Source organism: Astatotilapia calliptera, chromosome 16 (genome assembly GCF_900246225.1).
Source record: "Astatotilapia calliptera chromosome 16, fAstCal1.2, whole genome shotgun sequence".
Taxonomy (NCBI): Eukaryota; Metazoa; Chordata; class Actinopteri; order Cichliformes; family Cichlidae; genus Astatotilapia; species Astatotilapia calliptera.
Genome location: NC_039317.1, coordinates 24,431,849 through 24,456,574, shown reverse-complemented (window position 1 = coordinate 24,456,574; position 24,726 = coordinate 24,431,849). Strand labels below are relative to the sequence as shown.

Here is a 24,726-nt window from a genome sequence, read left to right as displayed (position 1 = left end):
CCTAAAGTAAGAACGCTTTCCGAAAGACATTTTAACATTTTCTGTTAGTATCTTAAAAAGTGGAATTTTCATCAGGCTAGCAGAAAATCATTTGCAGTACACTTAAGTATATACTGTTTGTCCAATTTGTGTTTGTATTTGTGCAATATATCAGGGATAGTTATATATTAGAGGAAGAGCTATTTTGTATGATATTGTATTATCTAATATTGGTACTTTAGCTTGCGTGCGCTAGTAACTGTGCAACTGTGACCATGTAATTTCCTCTGGGATAAAAAAAAACATCTGATCAGAATCACATTTAATGAATAACTACATTAAATGTGAAAAATGTTTAAAAATGAGACAAATGTTTTCAATAGATGACTCTTTTGGACTGCAAGTATGCAACATTTATTACCCATAGCATTTTGCCATGAGCCATGCCATTGTTATACATGTAAATAGTGGTTTGATACTGGCTTGGCGAAACAATTCTTTCCCTTAAAGGATGTTGTCTATATAACTATATATGACTTGCTTGTTGCTCCTAAACCTGTCTATATCTTCATTCATTTGACCTGTCTATATCATTAAATCATACAATGAAAAATATGGCAAAGCAACCCAGAACTGCTGATGAGCTGTTCAAACTTTTTTTGAATTGAAGTTGTAATAACTTAAGCACAACATAAATGATACAATGAAAACATCTGCAAATCCATGACACCTTAATCTCAATCGCAAAACTGTAACAAGCACTATTATCTGACCAACATTAACCACTCTAATAAAAATCCTGGATTATTACCTCTTCTTGCTGATGTTAACAGACTTTTTGGATAGTGTGACCAAACTGTAATGTCTTTTTAAGGCTCTGATCAGCCAGCTGGGAGTGCAGCATACTCGGTGCCAGAGAACAGCAGAGCTGAGGTTTTAGGTTTGGAATTCTGCAGAAATGCGTCATTGTCACTGTAATATATTTTCTGATGCAAGTGAAGTGAAACAGACAGGGATAAACAGCCTACTAGAGATAAAGCACCGTGACCTTGGGCAGGTTTTGTCTAACTGGGCCACCACACTGTTCTTTTGGTGTACACATAAAGAATCTATCCATTTGTGTATGCAAATATGTGTGTGTGTGTGGAAGAATAATGAAAAAGAAAACTGTCAATATGCAACTCTTGGTATACATGTTCCTGAGTATGTGTGTGTCAGCAGGTCCCCCCATTATAGGCATCTTACCAAGAAGTCAATATACAATTGGCTGCTTGAATACTGCTATAACAGCCAGTCTTACAGTGATGTTGCTTGTCTATCTAGCTATGAAACATTAATGGATTCCCAGCTTAACCTCTTGTTGCCTGTCTCACCAGCTTCTTCTAGTTCTCTGTCTCTGTGTCTGCATTTGGCTTTGCATTTAGAGCTGGAGTTTTCTGCCAGCTCACCTTACACTAAAATTTAGCTGGCACACTTGGCCTTTCAATAGACTGCCATCAAGATACAGCAAAGATAATGGTATAGGATTAGTGCAGTTATGAAAGGCAGGAAAAAACGATGAGTGGAAGACAACCACAGAGGAAGACAATAAGAATAATATGAGAAAAACACTCTGAGAAACAAAGAAGTAAAAGTTGTTTTGATTACTTTTAGGTTTAGGCTCAATTAAAAAGTACTGCTGCCAAAGTACAATACTGAGTAAAAAAACACACACACACACATTTCTTGATATTTTGCTTCCACAAAACTAGACTTTTTTGAACAATTGTTCTTCAGGATTTCTAAAGGTACTTTTCATTCTTTTGCAGTCCTTACACCTGAACATCATCAGATCTTTGCATGGTGTGTAGTATGTCTTAAAAAAAGTAAGATAACTAGAGAAGTGAAGGACAAAAGACATGAATGGTAAATGGACTGGTTCTTATATAGCACTCTTCTACTCTCACTGAGCCCTCAAAGCGCTTTATACAACTTGTGCATTCACCCAATTATACCACACTGGAATGGAGGAGCCTGGGATTGAACCACCAACCTTCTGGTGAGTAGGTGAAAAAATCTACAAATCTAAAAAAATCTGTCTACAGCAGGTGAACAGTATCAGAAAATCATGTCCTTTAGACCTGAAAGATGCATCTAGTGTTTCAGCTGAGCTAGAAATGGTCTCAGTGGAAGGCTGGCTGCCACGGAGCCATTCTTAGGGAAGGGAAATGGAAAAAAGACTGAAGCATGCCTAATTATGCAAGAGGTGGACTGAAACTCAAATCCAACAGGTCTTATGGAGTGATAAATCCAGATTTGAAGTTTCTGGTTCAAATTCTGGTCAGTATGTACAGCGGAGATCAGGTGAGAGGTACAGCAGTGAGTATGTGTTTATCCATCATGCATTACCATTTGGAAAGCATCTGATTGGTAACATCAGCAGAGAATGATCACATGCCAGTGCAGTAAAAGCATACCTAGTTAGAAAAAAGAGAATAATTCCTGAAGACAATACACGAAAGCTTACCTAAGAAAGTTCAGGCAGTGCTGAAGAATAAAGGTGTTCAACCAAATATACACTTTGAAGCTTTATTTTTGCCTTTAATAGTGAAGTTCCAAGTATGTTTGCACATGTTCCAATAAATTGCTGCAACTATTTCCCATTTTTCTGGCAAGATCAAAACTAGTTTCTGTGCTCAAATCATATCAGAACTATTATTAAAAAAAATCAATATCAGAATTCAGATTTACTTGTTTTTTTCTGAAAACTGTCTATTGGAGGTAAAAAATTACTTTGTTTTGGGCACTGACGTTTACTTAACCAACACACAGGTACACTTCTTACATATTACAGGAATACAACACTGAGCGTAGACTTATGAATGAAGAATGAAGGTCTAGTTAACTCAGGTTGTGATGCCTCACCTTACCTTCTGAACACACATTTTTATGGAATATGGACTTTAACCTCAAAGACATGGTTGTGCCAATGTCAAATAGCGACCCAGTTGCCTTCATGGTACGACTGCTGTTTTTATAGAAACTTCACTGTAGGCTTAACTTAGACTGAACTATTGACCTATTGCATGTGAGAAAATTTCCAGAGCTTTTCACAGATAGATAAGTCTATCTGTCTAAACTCCGGCTGTCTTACAGAAACCAGATATTCTATTTTCTCTCCTTGGTTGCTAGTATTTCCTGTATTTATGTATTCAGCTCCTGCATTCAGCCAGGCACTAATAATCTCCTCACTCTTCCCTCCCTCAATTTTCCCCTCTCTCTATTTGCATCTATCCTGTACCTCCTACTCTTTCTCTTTCTCTAACTCAGCTTCGCTGTATTCCTCACACGGTGAGGGTTAGCCCAAAAACCTGTCAGGATATGTTCCGTTGTCAGCGAGATGCCGAGTGGGAGCGCATTAGATATTGGCCTCAGTGTGTCCCTGACAAGAAACAAGCCAATTAAGGAATCCCCCAGCACTGCTTAAGCCCGGTTATGGCAGAGGTCCCTGAGATGAATACTGGTGTGCTAAATCATCATACCTTTTTTATATTAGAGCCTCCGTGGGGAGAAGTGGAGTGGTTCAGGATTATTTCCTTTTTTTCCTTGCAGAGCTGCCGGCCATCACTCAGCAGCACGCCTTAGAGAAGTTTATCTGAGCTATGAAGGACACTGACATACAGATTTTCTTCTGTCTTCTTCTCTCTGTTATTCAGTCTCACTCTCAAGGCTAATAGTATTAGGGATGGAAAAAGTGCTTTGAGATAAGCCTCAGGTCACGTAGTTGCAATCAATTACTGTGGTTAAATATTGCGATAAAGAGATTAAGGATTAGGACTGGGGGAAAGTAAAGCGGCTTGATATGATGTACAAATGCTTTCATGAGTCCGTAAGCATTTTAATGCGTTTAATGTGTTAGTCATTTTATTCATTCTATCCAACATGGCCAACTAACCCTCTGTGCCTCTGTGATTTCACTCTCTTTTCAGCTCTGTTTCTTCCTGATACCCTGTCGTGCAAGCCCCATATTTAGTTTTTTCAAAACTTTCACCAAAGCTGGAAGACCAAATGAAGCTAATTGAGACCAACAACGAGCACATTTCATTTGAGCCTTGATGGAGATGTCTGCTGTTATTCCTAATTTCGCATGCTGACTTGCTAGGGCCAAAAAGCTTTCTATTTCTACTTCTACTTCTATTTCTATTTTCTAATCATTTGCAGCACCCACAAAACTGATTGCAACAGTCACGACACATATATGGCAGTGGATGTGTTGTGCAATTAAAAGTTTTTAAACGTGCAGTAGCAAGAACAGTTTTAAAAGAAAAATACAACAAATATGAAAGTACGCCCTTATGGTCCTTGTGGGTTTGTTAAGGTGACGTCAGAGTGATGAGAAAGCTTAAACAGTAAAAAGTAACAGTCGGTATCCTACAGAAAGTGAATGATGAATGTTTTCTAAATGTATTAAGAATCAATATGTATTGAAAAAAGCAATGCTATCTCAGAACAGTAATGTGGGCTTCTGTCCAGTATACTACCACGAGGGTTAGCAAATAGATGTAAAGAAATGAAAATCTAAAATTATGCTTTTGCTACAATACCGACAGACTTTCCATCACTCTGGAGGACTCTGCACTGATACAAATGAATTTCATGGAAACTAATCTAGCCAACACTGTAACCACTACTTGACTAAGGCTAAACGTATCCTAAGCTTAGGCTAATCTGTCAGCCTACTGTAAAAGCCAATGATTGATCATATTGGGAACTGTTTGTTCCTATTACAAAAAGAGACTTTGAAAACTGATTTATGTGCCCGAAACATTACAAATACACACACAGTGTGCACACAGACACGCGAGACAAATGTGCTGTTCTGAGCCTTACGCCTGTGAGGTATTGAGGTTGCACAGTCTAATATTTGACTGAGCAGTGTTCCAGCAGCAGTAAACCAATGTGCCGCCATTGTACTCCCCACTTACATAACACTGTTTATACGCCCCCAGTAGATATGAGTTATTGGCTGCTTGGGATCTCTGACAATAGATAAAAATAGGATTACGCTCTCCCTGCATAATGGACAACTATCAGTCTCTGTATTGAAACCTGCCTTTTCTCAGTTAGCATTACAATGTCAACGTGTGAAAACAAAAGGTAACATTAGGCATTCTTAATCCCTTAAAGCTCTTTTATGTAATTTAATAAATTAGCTGCTGCAATAATTGCTACAACGATCCCCCGACACGGTCACCCCCCCGCCCACCCCCCAACGCTGGGAAATGACTCGTGCATTTTTCAGCACTGTGTCTGCATACAGCTACAATATTCAGAATGGACAGATGCCAAATCAATCCTCTTTCCTTCTTCTGTCTCTTCCATTTTCCCCTTCTGATGCCCTGTTTTTCATCAATATAGAGCATTTCAAAACATACCCCCCCCCCCCCCCCCCCCAAAAAAAAGAAAAAAAACCCCCAAACAAACACTAGTTTATGTATGAACTTTAACTGGAGAAAAAAACATTTCAGAGTCAAAGTCCTTGAAAGACATGGCGTAGATCAATTTCCGCTCAGTATGCACAACTCTGAGTGAAATCTTTAAGGGTGAATGTGTTTTTAATTCTGAGGATATTTCCACGTTCAAGCCATTAAAAAACATAACAACAGTCCTCCTTAGATGGTTTCCCATTATGGGCCAGCTGAAACAGGTCTATTAACTTTCGAAGCAGAGTAAGGATAAAATGATTAAAGGACACCTTGGCACTGAAAACTGAACCTGACCAACACGTATGATCATGTATGCGGTTGGTAAACATCTGTTCATAGATTTCCAGAGTGTTGTAGACACCTTGAATGTGACCCTGTAGGGAAATGACAGCTAGGGACTGAAAGAACCAACCACAATTAATTAACTGAAGTGTTGCACACTTTCCCTGTAATCTTCATTTTAATTAAAAGTATTCCCAGACAACTGTGATAATCAGACACAAATCTGTCCATAGTAAGGATTTGGTAGCCCAGTACTGCTGAGAAACCTACTGCACCTAATGACAACAAGAAGTGTTAAAAAGTATATGTGTGCTGTAAAGATTTCTATATATAGGTCACATTTTGCATTTGATTCCAAGGCAATAATTTTCATTTGAAGCTTGATTGTTTTAGGAAAACACATATCTTACATATATAAGATGTAAGATATGGAATTAAAATTAGGTTTCATTTTTTAAGGTATGTTTGAAATAAAAGCATACCTCCCAGCAAAAAAGATTTAACAGGACAGCTCGAGGCAGGAGATGTGAAGCAAAGACACGGAGTGAGGTCAGTTACATGCTGAGATGCACCTGGGTAGATAGGGAGGTAGTTATCCTCATTTGGAGCTGAAGTGGCTGTGAGTCAATTAAAGGTACATTAAATCTCTTCTCATTCAGGTACAGTATATATAACTGGGGTTACATATAGCAAGGATGTCATCCAAATGTTGCGACTGGATGCTCATATATCCATTAAGAAATAAGAAAAAAAAACCCCAAAAAAAACAAAAAACAAAACTTGCTTGAGAATCATCACATTTTAAAGTTTTTCTTTTTCCAGTAATATTTTAATCCAGTAACAGTTATCTTTACACTTTTGGATATAATGCAAAGTGTCGACAAGTAATTCAGCATGAATTTTTGACGTTATGCGAAATGTAAAAAATGATATTGCCACAGCATTAAAATGCTTGCAAGCCCCTGGAGTGTACTCTACACAGCCACTCATCTTCCTCTTGTTACAGGAGTTGTTTAGAGGCTATTGATAAAAAAAAAAACAGATTCATACATATATATATATATATATATATATATATATATATATATATATATATATATATATATTTCCACTTCCTGTTCAATTTCATATCATATACACAGCTATATTCTTTGCAAGTTCATCATTGGGGAATTATTTTAGGACAGAAACTCCATATGAATTTATTTTAAGGTGTACTGGGCAGGACTGACTGACAGCAGTTTATGCCCAAAACTAGAACTAGTGTGCAACTCTGATAGGCAGCTACATGATGCGCTGCTGTATTGGCCTGATACCAAGCTGTGTCTAATATGGTGGAGATTGACTTGCTCTTGCTTGCTTCCAGGTAGTGTGGGGGATTTAAACTATTTTACCTCCCCAGATCTTCACACCTTCCCTCAGGCCTCTCACCTCATGCCTTAAATATTAATGGTAAATCGGAGGACAGAGGATGAGTGAGGAGGGGAGAGGACTGACAGCTCAATCATGAAGACAGTAGCCTCGCTCCCTCCTCCCTAACCCTCTGGGCGGCTGTCACCATAACCTACATGATGTAATCACCTCCATAACCCTGATATGGGCCACCAAGGGCCATGTGGGGAGAGACAGAAAGAGACGGGTGGGGGTGAAGTCGTGACACCATTTGATCACAATTACTTTCAAAGAATACATGTAATTATTTATTTCTATGGAGAAACTACATATTTTCAGGCAAGGACTTTTTTGGGTTTATTTTCTGCATTTATAATATATCTCCTACAATCACAATGCCAATTAGTTACATTAGTAATAAAATCACATGGTTTTAGCCACAATGAAGCAAAGTGAACATCCATCCATCCATCCATCCAGTTCAGCGTAAGGATGCTAATGAGTGCTCTTATGGCATCAGTACCTATTCCTCTGAACGATACAGCAGATGTTTCCACACTCACATTATACCTTCACATCAGAGCTGACGTTTCTCTTTTTCAAAGTGTTTTCCACAAAGTGAATCTGATGCGATCCTACAAATGGATGGATTTTACACAAAGTCAAACTACTGCAACATCTCCCTTTGTGTAATCTTTAAATCTTTGTGTCAGGTTTTTTTTTTCTATACATTTTAATGACCTATCAGTACAGAAACTCAATCTTGCACTTGTGTCTTCAACCCAGCTGCAGTTGTAGTTGTAAAATGAGGCAGATTACAAAAATCAAGAGGTGCACAACCTAGGCAAACAGAGGCTCGTAAGAGTGGATGTATTTGATGTCAATGTTGTCATAAAACGGTTATTATTGGGGCCCAACAATCAAAGGCCATGGCCAACTCTGTGTATTTCACTATAATGGCCACAGATGGCTGTTAGTTTTCCACATCTATTATCTCTATATAAAACATCTCTGTACACGCTACATTTTAATGTATTTGAATAACAATAAATCAGGAAGAACATTTTAAATAATAATAATATCATTGGGATGTTTTGTGATATTTAACCATTTCTAACCTAAGTTTCCTCTAACACCCCAGCTGGCTTTCATTTGTAGGAAGTACAGACTGTCAGTCCACTGTTTGCCTCAGCTTCCAAATGTGTCCACACCTATTTATTCTGGAGGAGGCTGTAAAACTGCCTGTGTAAGGAGTCCGATATGGGTCGGTGAGTCAATAAAACTCACTTCTGACCACTGACGGTGATATTGAGGTGAGTTGTTGAGGATATCCTGAACTTTTGCTGTTGGTAAGTGCTGCTGCTTTTGCTACTGTTGGCTGGTGTTACTGAAACTTTCTTATAAGTGGATCCAAGGTCGTCAGACTCAGGCAATTAGAGAATAAACTCTCATGTGACATGAGAATATAATCAAAATGTTTACCAGAGGGAAAGTAAACAGCAAACTTTAGGATATATTGAAGTCTAAAGTTTGGTAGCATAACATTAATTTATAATTAGCTCCCTGGAAGTACAAATCTTAGATGGTCATACAGAGTTTAAAAGAACTAATTATTATTTTTAAAACTAGCTTATAATTGACTCTTTTCAATATTATTTTGTTTTACAGAAGTGATGAGCTTGCTTATAAACTGTAAAAACAGAAGTTCCGTTAACTCACACTTGAGTGTGTAGAAATAATGACAGTTTTTGCTATTTTGCCTCTGTACACCATGAATTTACAAACAGTCAAGATGTGCAGACAGTCAAGATATGATGGAAGTGTAGACTTGTAAATTCAATTCTGGGGTATTTAACAAAAGTTCAGTACTTAATTCTGAAATATATACTTTTTTTATACACCCATTTATAAAGACCCCCATAAAATGTTGTGGTCAAGGAGTGGTCAAATTAACAATCTGGTATAGTCGTAGAACTAAAGTGCAAGATGACGGATTTCCATGGTAAAGAAAAAATCCTTCACTACATCCAGTCAAGTCAAAAACACTCTCAAGGAGGTGGGGACCTCACTCTCAAAGTCTACAATCAAGAGACAATTTCTTGAATGTAAAAACACAGGGTTTGCAACAAGGTGCAAACCACTGGTTACACTCAAGAACCAATGAAATTAGACTAAATAAGACTAAATGAAAAACAAAATTAACTTAATCTATCATCTGTCAAATATAGTGGAGGGAATGGTACAGTATATACATGTGTGGCTGCCAGTGGAACGTGGTCAATAGTGTTTACTGATTGTGTGACTGCAGATAAAAGTAGCAGGATGAATTCTGAAGTGTACACAGGGCTACTCTCTTTGTTCAGATTCAGAAAAATGCTACACAGCTAATCAAACAGCGCTTTGCAGAGCAAATGGATAATGACCCAAAACATGCTGTAAAAAAAAGCCCAGGAGTTTCTCAAAGCAAAGAAGTGGCATCTTTTACATTGGCTTAGTCTCTCACCTTATTTCAGCCCAATAGAGCATGTTTTTCAGCTACTCCAAAAAAAAAAACTGAGGGAACCACAAACAAGCAGCAACTGAAGGTGCAGGAAAGACCTGGCGCCATTTGGTGATGTCCACAGGTTCTATACTTCAGACACTGAATGCATGTATGAACAACAATTGCGGTTTAAAATGATGTTCTTTTTATTTGGTACATATAAAAATGGTAGTAATTACTTAGCAGTTTTATCTAATCTTATTTAAACTCCTTGAATTAAAGCTGAAAGTCTGCACTTCAATCACATATTGATTATCTTATTTTAAATACACTGTGACATTGTAAAGAGATCAATGTCCAAATACTTATGGACCTCACAGTTTTAGTGTAGCTTCTCCCTCTTTCCTGTATTTAGGTTCCACCACGAATTGGGTCGTGTCATAGTTAATTGGCATGAAGGAAAGACCGGGATATGAGCAAAGTGGTGGAAGTCAGGCAATTCCACTGCTATTCCTTATTGCTTGAAGACATTTTCAAATAGACTTTTAGGTATTGTGTCAGCACGGTGAGAGAAAGCTTTTGATGCAGTGTGAAGGTTTTGATCTGAAGATGTTCCAGTTTGTTGTCAGTGCATCTATATTTTATCAAGGCAATATACAGGAATTGTTTGACACTTGCTGCTTTTTCCAAAGTTCTGATTTTCAGGTGGACACGAAATTGCTGTTGGGCTTCAAGCATTTACTGTCTGAACAAAATTGGAAAATCCCTTTGGTGTAGCTGACAGACAAAAACACAAAATAGGGTACAGAGCAGTTATTGTTTCTATGCTGAGAGGCAACCTAAGTTTAAAAGAAAAGTTGAAAACTACATTCTTGGACTTTGAATAAGATGGCAAAATGAATCGTGAAAGAATGGAAAGAATTCTTAACATTTTAAGAATGTATATTTAATATGGAAAAAAAAGCATGTGTGAATTAAAGAATAATGTGGCCCAAACGTGACAGAAATGGTGTTTTGACAAACCGTCCTACTTTGGCAAAATGTCCTACCCTAGGTAGTTTATGCACATTTCTGCTGTCACAGAGTAATTCCAGCATAAATTTAAGTAGGTATGACAGTTTGCCACTTAACGTTGCCCATCAGAGTATGCTTGTAGCTTATATTCTTAAAGGCAGAATGGTTTGCCACTTCAATTTACCCGTTAAATTATGGCTATAGGTAACATTCACAAAGGTAGCATGGTTTGGCACTTAATTTCACCCGTCAGAGTATGTTTCTAGCTGTTATTAACAAAGGTAGGACAATTTGCCACTTAATTGTAGCCTCGAAAGTATGCTTCTAGCTCATATTCACAAAGGTAGGATGGTTCACCACTGAATTTTAGCTGTGAAAATATGCTTCTAGCTCAGATTAACAAAGGTAGAACAATTTGCCACTAAACTTTAGCTGTTAAAGTATGCTTGTAGGTCACATTCACAAAGGTAGGATGGTTTGGCACTTAATTTTACCCGTAAGAGTATTTATCTAGCTAATATTCACAAAGGTAGGACGGTTTGCCACTTAATTTCGTATTGTGCGCAGAAACAATGAGTAGGATGGTTTGTCAGGTAGGATGGATTCCCAGAACACCGAGACAGGAATTAATCAGGAGTACGAAACTGAACACCATAGTAGGAGGTTTTAAACCTCACCTCTATTTTGTATATTCTGTGAGGACAGAGTAATCTGAATACAAAACGAATCCACAAAAGGATCATTCTACCAATTTTGTCCTCTTTAAATCAATATAGTTGATCTCCTTGATGCAACAGTAGCTATTCCTTTTTTAACAAGACATTCTGGACAGTAATAATAAATGAAATAACATGGGACAGAGGTTCCCCTCTTACCCCATTTATTGGATATGTCTTCCATCCAAGCTCCCCAAGCACAGACGTTGTATCCAGCAACACAACTGAAATGAGAATAAGAGGAGGAAATACATACATTAGCCATCTGGGAACACATAAAAAGTTCTCTTTCACACTGTAAATTGAAAAATCTGTCAAAAACGTGTTCATCTAGACATTTTTCATATTAACGAAAATGAGTTTCTTGGATGAATATTTATGAGCACAGTTGCGTGTACAGTAGGAGCAACATTTTTGCCACTTGCAACACAATTTAAAGTTTGATGGATTGCAGTCAAATTGCTGTCAACAGGCCATTCCCTCCTCAGCTATCCATAGCTTTACTTCAATCTCACCCACAATATGCTCTCCTACTGGCGATGATCAAGACTTTTCATGAAATACTATAAGTGATGTATCAATCCTTCCTATGCTAGTAAAGTGTATGTTCCATTGTGCCAAACATCAGTCAAGACCCTGCTATGTTTTATTGCATATAAATTAAAGCAATGATATAAATCATGGCACAGCATAATAATATCATTGTCAGGTGACTTTAAACTTCCAAGTAGTGTTAAAAAATACTATTTTAGAGGGGAAAATATTGTCATCCTTGTCAATACTTTGTCATGCTCTCAAGGACAACAGATTTAATAATTCAGGAGGAAAGCACTTCTCCCGGTGACAAGTGATTTACACTGAAAAGAAAAAACTGTGTCTTCCAGAATTTGCCTTCAGTGAGATAGCAGCATAATAACACAAATTAAAAAAAAAAAAAGTTTTCCCACACATGTGACAACAGTAGGGAACAGATTTTATACAAAGACCCTGATGCATTTTCAGAATCCATAAATATTACATGGAGCCCATCCAGTCACCTTGTCAAAAGTGCCAAATACACAGTATGTGTGACAGTCTCTTACAGTATGTCCCTATTAGGTGAGTATGCACTGCATGATTAAGTGGGTACAGGAAAAGAATTAGTACTCAAGGAGAGAATCAATGCTAACAGACAAAAACATCAACAATAACAACACTAGTCTCAACAGACTTATTCAAAACTGTTCCCTTGTCTCTTTTAACACTGGAAGTCCCAGGCTTCTACCTTTCTACCTTTAATAATGATCACAAGAAGCAAAAATTCAGCTTTAAATATTTCCTTCAAAAATCATTGACTTAGATCTTAAATGTTGCTTTTTCAAATAGCGCCATATCAGTACCGACACGATTTCTGACAAACCAAAGTGTAATTTCGACTTAAAGTTAAAGACTGAATTTTAAGTGTCAGTCAGTCATGACTGTCCATTTAGAGCTCTGTAAGTGGTCCTCGGGGGACTCATTATAGCAACACAGATCTTTATCAGTGACAATATTCCCTGAATAAATCTCCATTAACATCATTACTCTAGAATAGCTAGTTATTACAACCAAATGTACATCAAAGAAAGCCATTTCAGTGCTGTGATATTGTGATTACGACCATTTGCGAATTACAATGTGAAGGCAAAAGAAATGTGATATGTCCTCTGTTAACATCAGGGCAAACAGACAAGAAGAAGAGACATTTGCATCTGTTTCCCAGTCTTCACACAGTGCACTTCTGATGGAGCCTGGCTGACAGAGATTGTCCAAATATCTGCTGACTGGGATTCTCAGAGGGGTGGAATGGTACATACACTTTTGACATAATGTAAAACCACTTTTGGATCAAGAAATGCACATTTCACAGCATCCAAGACCCAAATCATTCAGGACAATATTTTTTTTTTAGCACTGACAGAGTTGACAAATACAAAAAAAGGCAACAAATACAGTGAATTTGTGTAAGTAGTAGAATAGATTTAAAACAAAAGGAAAAAATCAAAATGAATAAAAAATAAATAACTAAAACAATCTTTGTGATGACCAGAATATCTGCAGAGCCCTCTGGCTTGGCTCACATGTTTCCTCATCCATAAAGAGAGAACTTTAAGAGTAGAATCTCTGATTAGTCACCAGAAAATCCACATACATAGCTGGATTCAAAATGCAAAAGTCCAAGAGTTGTCAGCAAAAAGATTCAAATAAGACAACATGAAACAACAAAAATACTGGCAGTGGACACTGGTACCCCTCAGCCTCCTAGTAGTTGCATCTTTTGTATGCATTTCAAAATTGTATGTCACTGATTTGAAAGATTTTCAAAAAACTTCACCTCTGCCTACTGACCTTGAGGCTGAGGTCACTGAGAGTTTTAGTGGATACATCTATGGTGTAAATTTCAAAATCCTAGGTGACTTCCTTCTCAAGGTATTACATTCACAAACTTGGGTGTCCCTGTCGACTGCCCTCCCGACAGGGTGATGACAATACCCAATCAGAATTTTACAGTGAGGGGTAAGAAACATTCATTTAAGTGCTTCGTTCACTTCCTCAGTGTCAGGCTAAAGGTAGCAAAACCCTAAAACAGCCCATCTCGACTGTTATCAGACCACTGAATAACTCTTATTAGTTCTAATCAGTCCTACATGTGTTGCTATAGGCAACACATGTAGGCAACACATATCTTGTATGACCTTCCTGTTCCTGAGTGTAACCAGTGGTTTGCACCTTGCTGTAAACCCTTGGTAAGGTGTGGCTTGATTCCATATTTTGCCTCACTCCTGAAGAACCTGTCAACTTGGTTTGATGCTGTGGAGGGTTTTCTTAACCAAAGAAGAGTCCTGCAATCATCCACTAAAGGTGTCTTCTGTGGTCTTGTGGGCCTTTTGGTTTTGCAGATCGGATCAGTGCATTCATTCTTTTTAAGAATGTACTAGATTGCACGACTAAAGCTTTTGCTAGCTCTCTCATAGGATTATTTAACTATTTATTTTTCAGCTTAATGATGGCCTTCCTTGCTTGCACTAACATCTCTTTGGGCCTTATATTGAGAGTTCCACTGAAAAGCTACCAACTGTTTAACACTTGGATTCAACTCCAGGTCTTTTATCTGGGAAAAAGCCTCACCTGGCCATGAAATTGCTTCAAACTGGAGTTTAATATACCACAAGTTACACCACAAACCCCCCCTTAGTTTCTAATTAGATTTATGGAAACTCAACTCATTATATTGTCTGCTGTGAGATTTATATGCAATGTAATAAAAACATTACAATAAAATAATGAAACATTTTATCTTATCTTTTCTTGAGAGTTTAAATAAGTAGCGCCCTCTTTTTCTGTGGCCATCACTCTTCTTGTAAACTTCATTAGGAAAAATGAAAACAAAGTGAGTACCACATGATGTTTATACCGCTATAGTTCAAGAGTAAATGCAGAAAATGTACATTGATATATATAACTCTATTGATCCCCCCCCCCCGGAAAAAAAGAAAGGACACCATACTGAGCCTTTCATCTTCAAATCCCATCTTCACTACACTACTGGCTGAGTTTAATATTTCTGCTAACGGGTGGTATTGGATTAGTTCCAGCATCTCTGTGTGTTTATTTCTGCCCACCAATGCCAGGTCTGTGCCATGTCAGTGTCAATGCCAGATTGGAGACTAGGTGTCTCTGCCAATGCTGTTAATGGACACCATTAGGCTACTGTGGGCAGGTAAGCAGCACAATCCCTCGAGAATAGCCTAATTACTGAGAGTTGGCTGCGTCGTTCACCGCAGTAAGGAGATTCACACCTCCCCTCACCATATATAAAGAATAGCTGATGTACATTACAGTAGGAGGCAGTGTGAATGTATTCGGCTGACAACATTGCACTGTTCGGTTCAAGCCTTGTGTTCCCACCTTTATAAGAAAAGTGTGGCACCATGAAATTTCTTCTTTATTTGTGAGCCAGACAAAGGATACTTAGAAATGAAACACCTCTGGAGTTCAGCTGACAGTAGAGGAGTTAAAGGTGTGACCTGCCAATAGCACCTAAGCTCAAAAACCATAATAAAAAAAAGTGCCTTCATTTCTCTGATGCTTTTTCGAACATATTCACTCATTTAAAGATTTACAGTAAAAAATGTATTGTGAAATTTAGCTAGAAAGTAGTTTGAGTAGTGTGTGTGCGCTTGTAATTGATGGTGTGCATATATTTTAGTATATGCTGTATATACTGAGCAATGTATCTTGGGTGCTAATCCAGCCCATCTTCTCTCCCTTTCTATAGCTCTCTTCATAGAGTTGTCTTTCTGAGAAGGACCCACAAATGCTGCCTGGAGCTGCAGGCCCTCTGGGACTTCCTCTGGTTAGATATAAATAGATCATGAGCTGGCCAACTCATAAATATATGGAGCTTCACTAGAATGATGACATCTCTTGTCTGGCCTACAGCCTTTGCAGGCAACACAAATACCCCAAAATAGCAGGAGCCCAAACAACAGACCCAAAGGTGGTCTATTTAAGTGCTACTTTATGCCAATTAGATATGGAAGCAGTATGAGTGTTCTGGCAAAAGTGATGAAAAGCGGTCTGCAGTTGTGTGCAATACTGTCTCTTTAAAGTATAGAATGTAAAGACACAAAAGGAGGCGTCTTTAACCTCCTAGGACTTGGCGTCCACATATGTGGACATCACACTTTGGGTTATTTAGACCAAAATACTCAATTTTGCTCTACATGGGCCTGATATCCACTTACGAGGACATTATACTGCTACTGTTCTATCCAATTTTTAAACAAACATGTGGCTCTTATTTTTCTTAAAAGCAAAAATAAGGTAAAAAAAAAAATCTGTTAATTCTTTGTTTTTACATTCATCGGGCCCCAATATGCCCAAATATCAAAGAGAAATTAAAAATGCATGCTGTGGAAGAGTTTGGGTCTTAGGAGGTTAAGTGCACTTTTGGTAGAATAGAGGGCCTACATTAGACTCTTCTGGATTACAGAGGTGTCTGTCCTGTGAAAATCTAAAAGAGTTGTATGAATTCAAAACACAGTGCAGGTCTTCAAACATACATCCTTTGGTTGATTTGGCACACTAGGGTATTGAATAAAGTGTGATATTTAAGTAAAGTGTGATAGGAGACATATGTTTTGTAGTAACACTGTTTCCTATTATAATGAAAGCATCATCGTTTCTTATTATTAAAGTAGTGACGTAGTCTACAGACTAAATTAGCTCAAAAAGGAAAATAGGCCTTGATTCCAAATATTAATAGAACCTTTCGCTTTGCAAGCTTCATAGAAACACATTCTCGTAAACCCAAAGCCTCATAAACAATAACAACTGATGAACAAACACTAGAAAATTGATTTGGATGATGATTTCAGTCAGGATTGCATATTGTCCTCTAGTAGTGTAAACAAAGTGCTGCACTTGAAAGACATGACGAGATGATATGCTTTGAAATAGAAAACTATCCATAACAAAGGCAACCTGACAGGCATGACAGACTTTTCGGTGCATTTTCACAAACAAGACCAAACATTCAACAACATAATAAATGTCAGCAAAGCAAATCTTTGAAATGTGTTTCATTGGATCTGATAATAGCTCTAAGTGTATTTAAATGAGAGATTAGCGAAGGGAATACGTGCCAGTATTCAACACAGGTTGGATGCTGAAGGATCCCTCTTGAGCATAATGTGGTTATAGACACGTGTAAAGCAATAATGTCATATCAAGTGATTCCCATCAGTTATTTAATGCAAAACACCTGCACTGCCATCTCTGATCAGAGTGTAGGTAGTACTGACCAAAGATTTAAAAAGAGCAGACCTTTATTAATAAATTAATCATTAATTACCCTTTATGCCATGAAAAGAAGATCAATCCAAGTTTTATCTGAAAAAACTCACACCCTGGCCCACTCCCCATCATTCCCAGGATCTGTTAAAAGCAGAATATCAGTTCAAAACCTAAAGATTTGTAGCATAATAATCCCAAGTTATATGATAATAAAGGTCAGTGCATCATGCTGCAGTTAAATGGGCAAGTCAGTTTAACACTAAAACTAAGAATTCAGCATGATAAATTATATCCTCTTCAATCAAGTTTAAAAAACATACAAAAATAAGTAAATACACAATAACAAAAAAAAGATGTTAGAAATGGAAGACCTAAAGTTAAGAACTGGAAATTCAAAAAGTCTGTGTTTTTAACACTGTTAAAAAAACACTGTTTTTAACAGTGTTCAACACTGTGTAGATGACATAAAACAAGCTTTCATCTACATTTCTTAACAACCTTCCACAATATGGGCTTCAGGTTTCAGCATCACGTTCTGGAAATACAAAATGACTGATTCTAGAAATAAGCCATTTTCATACATGGAATATTTAATCTTGCTGACTTCATCAATTTGCTATAAAGTGATAAAATTCCCTTCACTGAGACATAGGTAATTTTAGCATGGCATTCACGGCTACATTCAGATACACCCACAAAAGTGCCAAAGAGAGCAGAGCTATTTTGCAATTGTCATTTGAAAGAATAAAAAAAGAAAAACAAAGGGACAAAAACATACTTTTCAATGTATTCCATTTACACGTTTGAGTCTGTCTTGTATGTCTTTGCTGTTTCGCGCTGCAGTGTCTAAGAGAGCTGTAACCTGCTGCACTTGACAGAGATCTCTCGTCTGATTGGGAATTGAAGTGTCTAAATCTAACTGTGAAATTACAAATGATATAGGCTGGATAAAATCTTATGTACATCTTACTGCTGTTTGCATTCTCTGGTGAGCTGAGCCTCTGACAAAGATGCATGAGAAGCGCTCACGGTCATCATCTTGTGCACACCTATTCATCAATGTGGCTGCACACAATCTTATGCTGTGTTAAAATGATATTATATGATATGCATATTAGGTCCAACCTAGCATGATTGCTTTTGCAGCTTTTAAAGAAAAGCGCCTACTTTGTTCCTGCAGCAGAACCCAGAAAACAGTTGTTCATTCATTCTGTACAGGGAAGGCCTAATGGCCACAACAGTCTGAGAAGCAACACTGCTTAAAATATTTTGGACTGAGGTGTTTTTTTCTTGCTCATTCGTGACTTTGAAAAGTCATTTTCATCAGGGGTATGAAATGAATCTTGTTCACCAGGTGGACAAAAATGTGTCATTCCGTGCATGTCAATGATAATTATGTGAATACAGGAATGCTTTTGAAGAGGTCAAGCCCTGGGAAAATTAACAGTCTCCAGCCTGGAGCCATTTCAGTCTAGGGAGGAGAAATTTGTGGAAAGACCTTTTATTATACATAGTAGCAATTGTGTTCCACTTAACAATGATGGTACCTGTATATTCACGATAAATTAAGAAAAATCCTGGGAAATCTCTCTAACGGTCATTATATTTTGACTGATTGATGAAGACTGCATATACTGAAACTAATATCAAAATACACAATATTGCCCCTGCTTATCATATGTGCAAAAACACACACACCAGCCTGTTAGTTAAAGGTGCAGAGTTATGTTTTTTTGGGTGCTGGCTGATTGATTTTCTTGACAAAACACTGCTGATAAATATCTCCTTATTCTGATAATGGTGATAAAGGTGCTCCGCAGGAAGCAGCATTGAGAGCAAAAGCTTTAATCAGACATCACCACAAATCAATGCAAAGACTTGAATCATAATTTTCAAGTTTGTTTTTGTTTTTTTTGCTAGATCTTTTTGAGTATTGCAATGAATAACCATTAGAGTCTAAGCCAAGAGTTTTACACCATGCTTTGCTGAGCACTTTGTGTTTGTGTGAGATGCATTTAACCAGCTTAAAAAGACATTTGCATGTGGTCCTTTCATATTACAAGAAAGGATTGCTTTCCTGATTTTCATGCCTGAGATTTTTAGGAAAGAACCAAAAACAATCTGAACAATTTCACAAATGTGGAACAAAGACATCGTCATCTAATTTAGCTAGTATAAACTGATTTTCGGCTAAAGCAAAATGTTACAAGAGCTCAAGAAAGTGGTTAGTAAATAAGATTCGTAAAAGTTCAGTATAATAAATATTTCTTCTGATGAACTGACAAGGCAGGGAACGGTGGGAGAAAAACCAAAAATAGTATTATGGGCAGAGATTTATTGATGGGGAAAAAGTGCTACTTGGCAGTGAGTGAGTAGGGATTTGTTAGTAACTCTCTGCAGTCCTAGTTGGATTCATGTAAGGAATACGATAGGTTGCTGTGAACAGAGGCAGAGCAAAAAGTGGCTGTTTTTATTGTTTTTCTAACAGATGAAGTCTGACCATTTTTTTCTATGAAATTCCAAATCTTTGTAGTTCTGTTTGTTGGTGTTCAAAAGCACGATCTACACTAACCCCCCCATGTAATTCGGTTGGATTTTGTCTCCTGCCAACAGAAAGGAAAAAACAAATAACAAAAAATTTGTTCATTTTTTTCCTTCGTTGTTATGCAGTGACTAGATTTTAGAACTGAATGTGAAAGTTGCTTATACAGTAATGGTTACCACATTGATTCATACTCTGTTCAGAAAGAACGCATAGCCCACACTCTATCATCCAAAAGCAGGTGAAATCACAGAGACACCATAGGTAGTCTTAATTTGACAAATACAGAAGCAATTATTTGAGAAACCCTTTGGCGTCTTACGAGACACTTTTCTTTGTCATCAGAGTTTCAGTTTTCCCATGCTGAGCTGCACCGCTCTGTGGCAGACAACGACTGCAATTGTGCCACCGAGGTCCCAGACCAGTCAATATGAGAGACTAAAGTACAGTGGAAGGCAGACATCAGTTCAATCATTCAATCTGTGGCAGAGAAAAACACACAGCGAGGCTGTTATGTAGCAGCTGTCTAGGAGAACAGGGAGTAGCATCGCTCTTATTGAACAGAGAGAACAATAAAATATAACCTGGGGGGCAGATCCCGCTGTATTTCGTGCCCAATCAATAAGACTATTTTAAACCTCACGGATGCAGTAGTTGTGTGTGCAGGTGCACGTGGAGCCATCGAGGAACGCACGCACACAGACACACAAGCATTTGACCACACTCTAACACAAGCATCTGTGTGAGTGTGGTCACTTATCACAAAGAAAGACAGGTGGGCAGAAAACTTATGCAAGAGCAAAAGAAGCATGCATGCAGGTGTGTTTGCCTGACGCAATTTCTCTTACATACACACGCGCTTACATTCAGCACTACATCTATATCCAAGTGCATTTACATATGCACTCTTTGACAGCTCAGACTCGAAACGTTTCTAAAATCTACTGCAACACTCACCGCGCAAAAACTGACATGCACATACTCTACCAGACGCACACACGTTCTCCCACCTAATGATTAAATCCTTCTGCCGCTGTGTCTGTGCCGGTGTGTTTGCACTTGTACGTGTAATGTATAATGTGTAATTACAGCAGACCGACATGTCATTTCAGCAGCGGAATTTTATCATTTTTAAAATTTTGTCAGGTTCAGAAAAAAGCTCAACCCAGGAAATCCTTCGAACTCTAACAGCAACATAATAAACTTAAAGTCACAATCTGGATTATGCCACAGCTCTTGTCTGTGTAGAAGAACTGAAAAATAATAAAGATAGAAATGCGTAATCCGTGAAAACAAACGTAGAATGTGCATTTTATATTAGATATCTAAGTTTCTTTTTTTCTCCCCCCCCCCTTTATTCCTTTCTTTTCGCCGTTTCCGGTGTCTTTTTTAAAGTAATATCGCTATGAAACTTCTCATTCTTAACTCACACGAATAGCTTTTTGCGGGACTTATGAGTTATGATTTGCTCGAACTAAGGATACCTGTCTAGTGGCTGAACTCGATTGTCCCATCGGGCTAATTTGCTGCCCTACAGTAGTGTAACGGCAATATGCGTCCGAAGACAGTAAGTGTGGTGGAAATTTTTAAAACCATTGGGAAAGAACTGAAAGATGATACAACTGTTGGAATTACGCGACACAAAGTCGGGAATGTTAGGAGCGAAGCGCATCGCCCTGTGGATGTGTCTTACCTTGGTTGCAGTTACAGAAACGAGTGAGGGCAGTTCCAAGAAAGAGTGAAACGAAGAAAAATCTGTTTCCAAAACTCATGTCTGCAACATCTATCACCGGCTATGTCTGGATATTTTTAGCCGAGAGGTAGCTGTAGCCAGATAAAAACACGTCACTGGAAGGTCCAGAAACACCGATCCGCTGCTCCTGGTCTTTACATTTGATCCCGATGGTAGAGAGCTGCCGGGTGACACAGCCGGAGATGGTCCATTCTTTACCTTGTGGCAGTAGCAGCTATGGCGCGGAACCGAGAGGTTTTGAATAAACTCAGCAAAATATCTAAAGTGAAATCAAATTTTCACACAAGGTGAGAAACACTTCCCACCTAACTACTTTGGAGATTTCCCATGCGCTTCATTCGCGGTTGATGCATTTATATTAACAAAAAAATCTCAAGTACAGATCAAAACGCAATGTGGTGCCTTTCTGTAGCGCACGGAGTCGTGACAGACTTTCACTCCTGCTTTTGGTACGGCAGTGTGCCGAGGGTTGCCAGCTCCAACTCGATCCGCTGCAGCAGCAAGATGGGAACGTTGAATAGAGAAATGATTTGGATGCAGCGGTAGAGCAGCTGAAGCGGGGGCTACAAGGAGACTGAGCGCATCTGTGCAGGATGCTCGGCACTAGAGGGGGTTAGCTGACAAGGCAATGGCGTGTGTGTGCGCGCGCTTGTGTGTCGACTCGTTTCAGTGCGGGCTTCCCAAAATTATTAGAATTATAGAACTTGAAATTACTAAACTATACTTTTGAACCTGCATGATGTGATTTTTGACCTAACAGCTGACACCTGGGTCAATTATATGAGTATCAGTTATTATGTAATATAAGGTTACCACGGCTCTAAAAGTCCTTGAACATGTACAACTTGTGGGAAACACTTTGAATGGACAATAAAACAACGAGTTAAATCCCATAAAAGTGAATAAATTAATTCAGCTTTGCTTTGATTTTTATAATTAAATGTCAGTGTATCTGTTCTCTGATATTCATATTCAGCTGACTGGTGTATTTTGCTCTTACATCCTTTGTCTTTGTTTTATATAATGAATTTGACACTATTTTATAAAGAAACACATTTATCCATAAAAATAATAGTAACAACAACAATAAAAATCTCTATAGTCTACTGCAAACTTTTAAGACTTTTAGTATAAGTGAAATATAGTTTTTTCAGTAGGTCTTCTGTTCAAATTCCATTAAATCAAGGAATGTGCAAGAAAAAATATATAGATGGTAGCTTTCATCCTAGCAGCATGCAGTGTCAGCCTGTGTTCAGTATGTCACTACAGCACTCTTTATCCCACAGGAAGTTAAGTTTTATCCATTTCAAGTGAAACAGTGAGCTGCTGTGCTTGCCAAGCCGCCAATGTCAGCCAAGATTAGGGAAGGTCTTCCTCTCATCTTCATGGACGTCTCATCGAGTGAGTAAGCAAACCCTCCCCAACCTGACCCGGTTAAACAAAGGAATGCTGGCTGCTGTGATGAGACCCAGTCAATCAGGACACGAGAACAGCTTCCTGTCAGCACAGAGGAGGTAAATACATCAACATCACAATCCGTCACCACCACTTAGCTCCCAGCCAATCATTAAACAACATAGAGAAGCTGCCAACTGACTACTGACTTTGTGCAATGCAACATGCAAACAGATTTAAGGACGGAGGGCTGTAGAGTAGAATATATTGACCACTGTAGCCTTTTTGTGTACTGTAGCCTTTCCAGGAATGGATCAAGCAATTAATGCCATATTGCAGATGTATTGCAACTATAAAATGATGGACTCATGTTGTGGGGGGAAAAAAATCATAGCCATAGAAATTGTAGATTGGAGGTATCAGTATATGTAATGTATGACTGTTAATAATTGGAACACAGAAACAAATATTCCACCACACTAAAACCAGCCATTTAACCTCCTAGGACCTGGTGTCCACATATTCGGACATCACATTTTGGGTTGTCTAGACCAAAATACTAAATTTTGCTTTACAAGGGCCTGATATCCACTTATGAGGACATTATATTGCCACTGTTCTATCAAAATTTAAAATGAATGTCCTCTTATGTGGATCTCATTTTTTCTCAGAATCAAAAATCAGGTAAAAAAAAAAAAAAAAAAAAAAAAAATCAGGTAATTCTTTGTTTTCACATTCACCAGGTCCCAATCAGCCCAAATAGCAAAGACAATTTAAAAATGCATGCCACGAAGGAGTTAGGGTCTTAGAAGGTTAAATCAAATATTCAACAACATTTAATCCCAAGAGCATTTTATAAATTGCTTAACATTTTCCTGAAATATTTTGTTTGTTTGTTTGGTTTTGCTTTTCCTTTCTTTTTTTTCTGTTTTTTTCTGTTTTTTTTTTTTTTTTGGGGGGGGGGGTATTTTTAGCTTGTGATGTGGAAATATCATGTACATCAAATTCTTTTTTAAAAGTAACCTGAGCTACTAAACTATTTACAACTGCTGCTCTCCTTATGTTGTTACTACTAACACTGCTTGAATAGAAAATGAGAAAAAATATTGCTAATGACTTCACTTACCTCTTATTCCCAAACAGAGCTAAACTAGGGATAACACAGAATGATGAAAGGGGGAAACTGTTCAGAAAAGATCCTCTACTGCCACCCCTTGCCCCCACCCCTCACAATGATTTGGTTTCCTTTGCTGTAATAATGGTCAATGAGGTGTGACTGTAGTGTATTGGGGGCCTAACTGTGAGCTATGATTCCCCCTGTCTGGAGAGAACAAGCTATGTCCATCTGTACTCATCACGAGCATGGACTTGGAACGAGACCACATCAGCACAACTGACAGAGACAATGAGACTTTATAACATTAATGTCCACTCTATTGTGTTCACAATGAAGTGCCAGGCTACACCAAACTACTCTGTGGACTTATTCCAAACTATTTAAAACCTATCCTACAAGGAAAGTTACATTTCAAATCCATTGTGTACAGTTAAGAGCAACAATCTACCTCACTTTGTTTAAGAACATTTTATTTTAAAAAACAAGCAAACAACAAACAACCGAAAAAAAATTTACAAAACGAATGCACCCCCCCCCCCCCCAAAAAGAAAGAAAAAACCAAACAAACTCTGAACTTCTGTTAGAGCCGCCACTTCTCTATGGCTCACAAAAGGTCCCCAATCTATGGCAGCCCTGAGAGGCCAAATGGACTGCAACTTAAGAAAACACCAGCAATAAGAAAAAGGCTGCAAAAGCAAACAAAACACAGCGGCAATAGGAGAAAGAAAACAGAAATAGGACAAACAACAGAAATAGGAAAAAACAGATTTCC

At 38.0% G+C, this 24,726-nt stretch overlaps 1 protein-coding gene across 1 annotated transcript in view; it reads right to left on the bottom strand.

The window, feature by feature from the left end:
* The window catches only part of LOC113008222 (ephrin type-A receptor 6-like), a 182,384-nt gene extending 160,366 nt beyond the window's left edge, over window positions 1–22,018 (bottom strand). Inside the window, exons 1-2 of the mRNA XM_026145495.1 lie at window positions 21,383–22,018; window positions 11,490–11,554 (exon numbers count right to left, since the gene is read on the bottom strand). Of these exons, the coding sequence (XP_026001280.1) occupies window positions 11,490–11,554; window positions 21,383–21,461 (144 nt within the window). The 5' untranslated portion in view covers window positions 21,462–22,018. The remainder of the gene's footprint in view (window positions 1–11,489; window positions 11,555–21,382) is intronic.
* Window positions 22,019–24,726: the final 2,708 nt, after the last annotated feature.